Raw genomic sequence first — 12225 nt, forward strand, 5'->3', positions numbered from 1 at the left:
GACATGGCGGCCGACATGCCCCCTCCATGTACCCCATAGAGATATATGGAGGGGGTATGTCTGCCGCGGCTTTTTGCTGGGGACGACACTGCACTTCCAGTAGACTGCTGCGTCCCCATCCAGGAGATCGCGGGGGGCCCCAGCGCTCGGACCCCCCCATGATCTATAACTTAACCCCTATCTGAAGGATAGGGGATAAGTTATATTGCACTACAAATGTTGTGGTGGCCCAGTACAGGAGATGTTGCCCCGTACCCTTGCTGTCCTGTCAGGCAGCCTCCTTCAGTGTCCCCAGGGCCCCTTGTACCTGTTTCCCCCCTGTACATATGTTCTGCAGTGTATTGTATTATAAAATGTCTTGTATCTTTAAGAGTTATGTCATGTGATTGTTACCCAGGAGGTACCAGTGACCATGTGACCCCAAGAGTGACCTATGGGCTCCCTGCTAGTCTCCCCCATATAAGCCCTGGGTGGATCTTCTCTCTCTTCTGCTGAGGTCCAGTGCAGTCTTGTCTAGTGTGTGTGTCCAGAGTGTTGGAGACCTCAAAGTCCAGTCCTGCAGCCGCCATCAAGTCAAGTAAGATAAAGTCACAGCTTTATGAGTCAAGTCCAGTCAGTCCCTGTCATCTGTCAAGTCAGCGTGGTCTGCATTCAATTTTCCAGTCCTACTACAAGTCCCAGCAAGCCCTTAAGGTCTCTGCGTCACTGGTCACCTCCTTGGGCCCTGGCTGCACTGTATAGACTTTACCATCTGTCTACCCTCAGTAAAGCTACCGTTGTCCATAACTTTGCGTCTGAGTCTTTATTGCCCCCGTGCCTAGCCCAGGATCCAGCGGTATACCTTCGGGTGGTTTTAGGCTAAACCACGCCCTGGCGACACAAATACAAGGGGTTAATGCCATCTGCCCCTAAGGTAACAACATCTGCCCTCATCACACCCCGCTACCATAATTTGTTTAGTCGTGAGAAGAGACGTTTACAGGAGGGTATGATCAACAGATATAAGTGTCCCATACAAAAAATATGGGGGAAAACTGTTGCAGATTAAACCCCCTCAAAAGAAAAGGGGTCTGTCTGGAGAAAAAAAAGGTTTAGTCTTTAGTCATTATGTATGTGACCAGGGCTTATTTTACACAGTATGACTCTTGTGTGAGGAGGACATAACAGCTCGGTGTCATATTCTGGACTCACATAGAGGCACTAGGGGTAGAACACATTCAGCTCATGTTTCTAGTTGTCTGTCTGGGTATGCTAGGAGTTGTAGTTGTAGTCTTGCCTCATGGAGGTCTGCAATTTATTATGGGTAACCCAATATCTTAAAGGGGTTATCCAGGAAAAAACTTTTTTTATATATATATATATATATCAGCTGGCTCCAGAAAGTTAAACAGATTTGTAAATTACTTCTATTAAAAAATCTTAATCCTTTCAGTACTTATGAGCTTCTGAAGTTGAGTTATTCTTTTCTGTCTAAGTGCTCTCTGATGACACGTGTCTCGGGAAAACCTATTCTACTCTGTGCAGTTGCCGAGACAAGCAGAGATGTCAGCAGAGAGCACTGTTGCCAGACAGAAAACAACAACTCACCTTCAGCAGCTGATAATTATTGAAAGGATTAAGATTTTTTAATAGACGTAATATACATATCTGTTTAACTTCCTGGAGCCAGTTGATATAAAAAAAAAAAGTTATTTCCTGGAATACCCCTTTAATTTCATATAAAATGAGCCCCAAGAGGGCAGCACACTAGATAAACCGCTCTCTGCTCTAAAGAGAATGGGGTCAATGTGGAACCTTATCTATTTTATTTTTCCATTATGAAACTTGAGAATCCAACAACAAATTCCCTTTACAGAGATATTACATCTGCAATTTACCTGTATATGATTGATAGATAAATAGATAGATATGTGTGTGGAGACTTTTTGAACAGCCCTCATGACATCAGAATAATATTTCTAGTGTAACTGAGGATTGTGCATGTGCCGAGATATTATAGTGTAAAATTCACGTACTTTGTATGTTTGCAATAAAAGCAAGCCTCGTAATAAAAATATTTATTTGTAAGGTGCTGAACATTTTATCTGCTATGTAATGGAGCCATTTAATACTCTTCCCCCTCCTCTCCTTCTCCCTCTCCTTCCACGCTGTCGGTGCCGACCTCTTCATAATCCTTCTCCAGGGCGGCCATGTCCTCTCGGGCCTCAGAGAACTCTCCTTCCTCCATACCCTCACCCACATACCAGTGCACAAAGGCACGCTTGGCATACATCAGGTCAAACTTGTGGTCCAGGCGAGCCCAGGCCTCGGCAATGGCGGTGGTGTTACTCAACATGCACACAGCGCGCTGCACCTTGGCCAGGTCTCCACCGGGAACCACAGTTGGTGGTTGGTAATTGATACCAACTTTGAACCCTGTTGGGCACCAGTCCACAAACTGGATGGTGCGCTTGGTCTTGATGGTGGCAATAGCAGCATTAACATCCTTGGGGACAACATCACCGCGGTACAGCAGACAGCAAGCCATGTATTTGCCGTGTCTGGGGTCACATTTCACCATCTGGTTGGCCGGCTCGAAGCAAGCATTGGTGATCTCAGACACAGAGAGCTGCTCATGGTAAGCTTTCTCTGCAGAGATGACGGGAGCATAGGTGGCCAGGGGGAAGTGGATACGGGGGTAGGGCACCAGATTGGTCTGGAACTCTGTCAAGTCCACATTCAGAGCACCATCAAACCTGAGAGAGGCTGTGATGGAGGACACGATCTGACCGATCAGACGGTTCAGGTTAGTGTATGTTGGGCGCTCAATGTCCAGGTTTCTGCGGCAGATGTCGTAGATGGCTTCATTGTCCACCATGAAGGCGCAGTCTGAGTGCTCCAGTGTGGTGTGGGTGGTGAGGATAGCGTTATATGGTTCAACCACAGCAGTAGAGATCTGGGGGGCAGGGTAGATGGAGAACTCGAGCTTGGACTTCTTGCCATAGTCAACAGAGAGACGTTCCATCAAGAGGGAGGTGAAGCCTGATCCAGTGCCACCACCGAAACTGTGGAAGATGAGGAAGCCCTGGAGACCTGTGCACTGATCGGCCTAATGGAAGAGACACAAAAGAAAGTTATATTTCATATGTTACGTAATGAAGAAAAACATCAGATTGGAATCTGGAGATGTTGTGTAAAGTTTTCACTAATGATGTTGCTAATAACATAGAGCAGCCATATCTGGAAGGCCAGTTGAGGATAAAAACTACACCCTGGTTGGTTGTCCTTCAAGACCATCTTCTAAATTCTACCATAAATGCTGTCACATTTTTGTGAAGGTTTAACCATTTCTGAATACATGAATATCTCAATGAACTCACCAGCTTACGGATCCTGTCCAGCACCAGGTCAATGATCTCCTTGCCAATGGTGTAATGGCCTCGGGCGTAGTTATTGGCGGCGTCTTCCTTGCCGGTGATGAGCTGCTCCGGGTGGAACAGTTGTCTGTAGGTTCCAGTCCTCACCTCATCTGTAGGACAGAAATAATAGAGGTTTCTATGTGAGATCCAGAACTGTCTGTCCCAATCATCTCTCCAGAACTTCACCCACGTCTCTTCTACCCAACAGCCATAGTCAGAGCTGATGTACTCACCTATCACAGTGGGCTCCAGGTCCACAAACACAGCGCGGGGGACATGTTTACCAGCCCCCGTCTCACTGAAGAAGGTGTTGAAGGAATCGTCTCCTCCACCGATGGTCTTATCACTGGGCATCTGCCCGTCTGGCTGGATACCATGCTCCAAGCAGTACAACTCCCAGCAGGCATTGCCGATCTGGACTCCAGCCTGGCCAACGTGGACTGAGATGCACTCCCTCTGTATGGGGGAAGGTGGATAGGATTAGGATGAGGAGCCATGAGAATGTTTTCTTATTATAAATTAGAAGTGTGAGTGCTCAGTAAACACCAACACAGGGTAGGACCGTAAAGAATGAGATAGTCACACTGTAGGATAGTATAAACTGACACAGTTACCCACATTTTAGAGTGGACAGTATAGACTCCAGTTTTACCTTATATAGATAGGACAGTATAGAAAGCATATTATAGACTGACATAGTCCCACAACTTATGGTTAGGACAGTATAGCCAATATACCATGGTAAATCACTGTGTAAAGACCAGTATGCAGTGAACATCATTAACAGTAATGGGAGTCTGCTGCATCTGCATTTCCAAGTGTATTTAAAGCAAAATTATGTTATAAAATTCATACATTCATACATACACTGTATATATAGGACAGAATAGAATGACAGTCACAAAATGCATACATAGGGCAGTATAGACTTCTATAGTCACATACTATATACATAGGGCAGTATAGACTTCTATAGTCACATACTATATACATAGGGCAGTATAGACTTCTATAGTCACATACTATATACATAGGGCAGTATAGACTTCTATAGTCACATACTATATAGATAGGGCAGTATAGACTTCTATAGTCACATACTATATAGATAGGGCAGTATAGACTTCTATAGTCACATACTATATAGACAGGGCAGTATAGACTTCTATAGTCACATACTATATAGATAGGGCAGTATAGACTTATATAGTCACATATTATATACATAGGGCAGTATACACTTCTATAGTCACATACAATATACATAGGGCAGTATAGACTTCTATAGTCACATACTATATAGACAGGGCAGTATAGACTTCTATAGTCACATACTACATAGATAGGGCAGTATAGACTTCTATAGTCACATACTATATAGATAGGGCAGTATAGACTTCTATAGTCACATACTATATAGACAGGGCAGTATAGACTTCTATAGTCACATACTACATAGATAGGGCAGTATAGACTTCTATAGTCACATACTATATAGATAGGGCAGTATAGACTTCTATAGTCACATACTATATAGACAGGGCAGTATAGACTTCTATAGTCACATACTACATAGATAGGGCAGTATAGACTTCTATAGTCACATACTATATAGATAGGGCAGTATAGACTTCTATAGTCACATACTATATAGATAGGGCAATATAGACTTCTATAGTCACATACTATATACATAGGGCAGTATAGACTTCTATAGTCACATACTATATACATAGGGCAGTATAGACTTCTATAGTCACATACTATATACATAGGGCAGTATAGACTTCTATAGTCACATACTATATACATAGGGCAGTATAGACTTCTATAGTCACATACTATATAGACAGGGCAGTATAGACTTCTATAGTCACATACTATATAGACAGGGCAGTATAGACTTCTATAGTCACATACTATATACATAGGGCAGTATAGACTTCTATAGTCACATACTACATAGACAGGGCAGTATAGACTTCTATAGTCACATACTATATACATAGGGCAGTATAGACTTCTATAGTCACATACTACATAGACAGGGCAGTATAGACTTCTATAGTCACATACTATATAGATAGGGCAGTATAGACTTCTATAGTCACATACTACATAGATAGGGCAGTATAGACTTCTATAGCCACATACTACATAGATAGGGCAGTATAGACTTCTATAGTCACATACTATATACATAGGGCAGTATAGACTTCTATAGTCACATACTATATAGATAGGGCAGTATAGACTTCTATAGTCACATACTATATAGGTAGGGCAGTATAGACTTCTATAGTCACATACTATATAGACAGGGCAGTATAGACTTCTATAGTCACATACTATATACATAGGGCAGTATAGACTTCTATAGTCACATATTATATAGACAGGGCAGTATAGACTTCTATAGTCACATACTATATAGACAGGGCAATATAGACTTATATAGTCACACATTATATACATAGGGCAGTATAGACTTCTATAGTCACATACTATTTACATAGGGCAGTTTAGACTTCTATAGTCACATACTATATAGACAGGGCAGTATAGACTTCTATAGTCACATACTACATAGATAGGGCAGTATAGACTTCTATAGTCACATACTATATAGATAGGGCAGTATAGACTTCTATAGTCACATACTATATAGACAGGGCAGTATAGACTTCTATAGTCACATACTACATAGATAGGGCAGTATAGACTTCTATAGTCACATACTATATAGATAGGGCAGTATAGACTTCTATAGTCACATACTATATAGACAGGGCAGTATAGACTTCTATAGTCACATACTATATAGATAGGGCAGTATAGACTTCTATAGTCACATACTACATAGGTAGGGCAGTATAGACTTCTATAGTCACATACTATATAGACAGGGCAGTATAGACTTCTATAGTCACATACTATATACATAGGGCAGTATAAACTTCTATAGTCACATACTATATACATAGGGCAGTATAGACTTCTATAGTCACATACTATATACATAGGGTAGTATAGACTTCTATAGTCACATACTATATAGACAGGGCAGTATAGACTTCTATAGTCACATACTATATACATAGGGAAGTATAGACTTCTATAGTCACATACTATATACATAGGGCAGTATAGACTTCTATAGTCACATACTATATAGACAGGGCAGTATAGACTTCTATAGTCACATACTATATAGACAGGGCAGTATAGACTTCTATAGTCACATACTATATACATAGGGCAGTATAGACTTCTATAGTCACATACTACATAGACAGGGCAGTATAGACTTCTATAGTCACATACTATATACATAGGGCAGTATAGACTTCTATAGTCACATACTACATAGACAGGGCAGTATAGACTTCTATAGTCACATACTATATAGATAGGGCAGTATAGACTTCTATAGTCACATACTACATAGATAGGGCAGTATAGACTTCTATAGTCACATACTACATAGATAGGGCAGTATAGACTTCTATAGTCACATACTATATAGACAGGGCAGTATAGACTTCTATAGTCACATACTATATACATAGGGCAGTATAGACTTCTATAGTCACATACTATATACATAGGGCAGTATAGACTTCTATAGTCACATACTATATACATAGGGCAGTATAGACTTCTATAGTCACATACTATATAGACAGGGCAGTATAGACTTCTATAGTCACATACTATATAGACAGGGCAATATAGACTTATATAGTCACACATTATATACATAGGGCAGTATAGACTTCTATAGTCACATACTATTTACATAGGGCAGTTTAGACTTCTATAGTCACATACTATATAGACAGGGCAGTATAGACTTCTATAGTCACATACTACATAGATAGGGCAGTATAGACTTCTATAGTCACATACTATATAGATAGGGCAGTATAGACTTCTATAGTCACATACTATATAGACAGGGCAGTATAGACTTCTATAGTCACATACTATATAGATAGGGCAGTATAGACTTCTATAGTCACATACTACATAGGTAGGGCAGTATAGACTTCTATAGTCACATACTATATAGACAGGGCAGTATAGACTTCTATAGTCACATACTATATACATAGGGCAGTATAAACTTCTATAGTCACATACTATATACATAGGGCAGTATAGACTTCTATAGTCACATACTATATACATAGGGTAGTATAGACTTCTATAGTCACATACTATATAGACAGGGCAGTATAGACTTCTATAGTCACATACTATATAGACAGGGCAGTATAGACTTCTATAGTCACATACTATATAGATAGGGCAGTATAGACTTCTATAGTCACATACTATATACATAGGGAAGTATAGACTTCTATAGTCACATACTATATACATAGGGCAGTATAGACTTCTATAGTCACATACTATATAGACAGGGCAGTATAGACTTCTATAGTCACATACTATATAGACAGGGCAGTATAGACTTCTATAGTCACATACTATATACATAGGGCAGTATAGACTTCTATAGTCACATACTACATAGACAGGGCAGTATAGACTTCTATAGTCACATACTATATACATAGGGCAGTATAGACTTCTATAGTCACATACTACATAGACAGGGCAGTATAGACTTCTATAGTCACATACTATATAGATAGGGCAGTATAGACTTCTATAGTCACATACTACATAGATAGGGCAGTATAGACTTCTATAGTCACATACTACATAGATAGGGCAGTATAGACTTCTATAGTCACATACTATATAGACAGGGCAGTATAGACTTCTATAGTCACATACTATATACATAGTGCAGTATAGACTTCTATAGTCACATACTATATACATAGGGCAGTATAGACTTCTATAGTCACATACTATATACATAGGGCAGTATAGACTTCTATAGTCACATACTATATAGATAGGACTGACATACAGACTAGCACATTCACATACATAATAGAAAAGTAGTGTATAATATCACATAGAAGAAGACAACAACATGAGAATAAATAAGAGCAGTCAGGCAGTAATATGATACATATAAACTGTATATTATACAAAGAAGATCTAACCCATCAGATTGTATAGAGAGAGATTGGACAGGTGAGATTGCATAGGTTATATCAGATACATTTCTACAGATGAGATAATACAGATGAGATTAGATAGTTGAGACTGTATAGAAGACATCAGATACAAGTGATTGTTTATAGTGATTAGATCAGATAGATGAAATTGGAAGATATTATTTGATAGATGAGACTTGTTTAACACATATGATACATTAGATTTTACAGTCCGACATATAACATGTATACTTGAGATCAAATAGATGGGATTGTAGATGAGATCAGATAGATAAGATTGTAGATGAGATCAGATAGATGAGATTGTACAGATGAGATCAGATAGATGAGACTGTACATGAGATCGGATATATGAGATTGCACAGATGAGATCAGATAGATGAGACTGTAGATGAGATCAGATATATGAGATTGTAGATGAGATTGGATACATGAGATTATACAGATGAGATCAGATATATGAGATTGTAGATGAGAGCAGATAGATGACACTGTAGATGAGATCAGATAGATGAGATTGTAGATGAGATCAGATAGATGAGATTGTAGATGAGATCAGATAGATGAGATTGTACAGATGAGATCAGATAGATGAGATTGTACAGATGAGATCAGATAGATGAGATTGTAGATGAGATTGGATATTTAAGATTATACAGATGAGATCAGACAGTATGCGATTGTAGATGAGATCAGCTTGATGAGATTGTACAGATGAGATCAGATAGATGAGATTGTACAGGTGAGATCAGATATATGAGATTGTACAGGTGAGATCAGATAGATGAGATTGTAGATGAGATCAGATAGATGAGATTGTAGATGAGATCAGATAGATGAGATTGTACAGATGAGATCAGATAGATGAGATTGTAGATGAGATCAGAGAGATAAGCTTGTACAGATGAGATCAGATATATGAGATTGTACAGATGAGATCAGATATACGAGATTGTACAGATGAGATCAGATAGATGAGATTGTAGATGATATCAGATAGATGAGATTGTAGATGAGATCAGAGAGATAAGCTTGTACAGATAAGATCAGATATATGAGATTGTACAGATGAGATCAGACATACGAGATTGTACAGATGAGATCAGATAGATGAGATTGTAGATGAGATCAGAGAGATAAGCTTGTACAGATGAGATCAGATAGATGAGATTGTACAGATGAGATCAGATAGATGAGATTGTAGATGAGATCAGATATATGAGATTGTAGATATCAGATAGATGAGATTGCAGATGAGATCAGATATACGAGATTGTACAGATGAGATCAGATAGATGAGATTGGGCGCTCACCATGGTGTTGGATGTAGGTCTCCCGGCTCCGATGGGTTATGTCTTCGGATGTGGAGGAGTTGTGTTCTCTCTCTGCTCTTGTCCTCTGTATATATAGGAGTTAGTGTTAGGAGAGTCCATAGTAACAGGAGGGAGGAGAGAGGAGCCTGGGGCAGGTGACCCCCCTCAGAGCCCTGCCCTCTGTATAACACAATACAGCCCGGGAGCGTCTGCACCACAACACAACTGTTACCAAGTACAATACCGCACAATGTGACGCAGGGAGTCGGGAGCCACAACACAGGATGGAGGGAGGAGGAGAGGGAACCCTGAGAGGGAAGAGGGCGAATACGGAGGGAAAAGAGACGAAACTGAGGAAATAACACCAAGAGCTGAAAGAGGGAAACAGCTAAAGTAGTGTAAATATTGGCCCTGAGTTACTAAGAGTGTTGGGTTTTTATTAGTGTGAATGTTGTCTCAGACTTGTGTGATTCTATTTCCTATGGGGATTCAGTGGTCAAGAAAGCTCTGAGCAAAATTTTCACATTTTGTCGCACAATCCGACAATCGCAGGTCAGGCTCACAATAGTATATCGGGCCACTACGTATTAAGTATACAGGTATATACCGTATTTTTCGCCCTATAGGACGCACCGGCATATAAGATGCACCCAATTTTAAAGATGCAAAATCTAGAAAAAAAAAGATTCTGAACCCAACAGTGATCTTCAACCTGTGGACCTCCGGATGTTGCAAAACTACAACTCCCAGCATGCCCGGACAGCCGTTGGCTGTCCGGGTATGCTGGGAGTTGTAGTTTTGCAACATCTGGAGGTCCGCAGGTTGAAGACCACTGGTGTAGGAGATAATACTCACGTGTCCCCGCCGCTGTCGCCGCATCCCCATGGTGTCCCCGACGCTCCGGACGTCTTCTTCCCCGGGATCCACGCTCTCCGTCACCGCCATGACGTGCGCAACGACGTGGTGACGACGAAGGAGAGCGCCGGCCATGCAGGGGAGCAGACACCGAGGAGGGAGGTAAGGTCCCTCACGGTGTCTTGTAAGCTGCTCGGGATGCCGCGATTTCACCGCGGCGGTCCCGAACAGCCCGACTGAGCAGCCGGGTTAGTGTCACTTTCGCTTCAGACGCGGTGGTCAGCTTTGATCGCCGCGTCTGAATGGTTAATACAGGGCATCACCGCGATCAGTGATGTCCTGTATTAGCCGCGGGTCCCGGCCTTTGATGGGTGTGTGTCCACCGCGATAGGTGTGTGTATTCGCCGTATAAGACGCACCAAATTTTACCCCCCTGTTTTGGGGAAGAAAAAGTGCGTCTTATACGGCGAAAAATACGATAGTTATTATCATTGCAGGGGTAATTTAAAGGAACAGTCAACTTTTATTTTATTGCCTTATATGTCAATTCTTAAGTTCTCATTGGGGGAGATTCATCAAAACCTGTCCAGAGGAAAAGTTGATCAGATCGCTTCTTTCATTTTTAAAATAGGTCTCTGTAAAATGAAAAAAGGGATCTGGTTGCTATGGGCAACCGGTCAACTTTCTGCCTCTTTCCAGTGTTCCCCGTTCTGTGGCTCCCCAGCTGATGCAAAACTATAACTCCCAGCATGCCCGGACAGCTGTTTGAACATGCCGGGAATTGTAATTTTGGTACACCGCAGCATAATGGTACAGATACTTCATGGTTACTGTAGGTCATCCTCCAACCTGTTGATCTCCATCTGTTGCAAAACTACAACTCTCAGCATGCCCACATAGCCAATGGCATACTATGGAGTCCACAGAGACCTCTGTAACATAATTGTACAGAGACAAGGAGTGAGGCACAGACACTTCATAGTTACTGTAGACCAGTGATCATTGACCTGTTACTCTCCAGCTATTGCAAAGCTACTGTGGTGGCCCAGTACAGTATGGTGTGTCCCCTACTTCTCCAGCCCTGTCAGGCAGAGTCTCTCCATGTCCCCAGGGCCCCCATTATGTGTTCTCCCCTATGTACATAAGTTGTATAATGAAATGTACTGTTTCTTTAATAGCTGTTACCATGTGATTGTTACCCAGGAGGCACTAGTGACCAGGTGACCTCCCAAGTGACCTATGGGCTCCTTGCACAGCCCCCATATAAAACCAGTGGAGGGGCTGCAATCTCTCTCTTAGCTCATTGCTATTCCTGCTGAGGTCCAGTGCAGACGTCTGAGAGTGTCCGGAGCATTGGAGGCCTCAAGCCTAAAGTCTGCAGCCTTAAAGGGGTACTCCGGCACTAAGACATCTTATCCCCTATCCAATGGATCGGGGATAAGATGCATGATCACGGGGGTCCCGCCGCTGGGGACCCCCATGATCTTGCACACAGCACCCCTTTACAATCAGTCCCCGAATCACGTTTGCTCCGGGGACTGATCACGGGGGCCGAAGCAT

At 41.6% G+C, this 12225-nt stretch overlaps 1 protein-coding gene across 2 annotated transcripts; it reads right to left on the reverse strand.

Annotated features, from left to right (window-relative positions):
• Positions 1–2099: 2099 nt before the first annotated feature.
• On the reverse strand, positions 2100–11691 carry LOC130284718 (tubulin alpha-1A chain-like). 2 transcript variants are annotated; one of them, XM_056535388.1, is made up of 5 exons: positions 11673–11691; positions 9811–9895; positions 3632–3854; positions 3360–3508; positions 2100–3088 (listed from the first exon to the last, which is right to left on the reverse strand). In XM_056535388.1, the coding sequence occupies exons 2-5, from the start codon at positions 9811–9813 to the stop codon at positions 2105–2107; spliced, it is 1359 nt and encodes a 452-aa protein (XP_056391363.1). In that variant the 5' UTR covers positions 9814–9895; positions 11673–11691; the 3' UTR covers positions 2100–2104. The 2 variants fall into 2 exon arrangements, with proteins under 2 accessions (XP_056391363.1, XP_056391362.1); XM_056535387.1 differs by lacking the exon at positions 11673–11691 and having other exon boundaries at positions 9811–9974.
• Between the last annotated feature and the right edge of the window lie 534 nt (positions 11692–12225).

The sequence above is a fragment of the Hyla sarda genome, chromosome 8 (assembly GCF_029499605.1).
Source record: "Hyla sarda isolate aHylSar1 chromosome 8, aHylSar1.hap1, whole genome shotgun sequence".
NCBI lineage: Eukaryota > Metazoa > Chordata > Amphibia > Anura > Hylidae > Hyla > Hyla sarda.

Coding starts and splice junctions, on each gene's coding strand:
- LOC130284718 (XM_056535388.1), bottom strand. Junction 3,509..3,631: donor CCTGGAGCCCACTGTGATAG/GTGAGTACATCA, acceptor TCTGTCCTACAG/ATGAGGTGAGGACTGGAACC. Junction 3,089..3,359: donor TGGACAGGATCCGTAAGCTG/GTGAGTTCATTG, acceptor CTCTTCCATTAG/GCCGATCAGTGCACAGGTCT.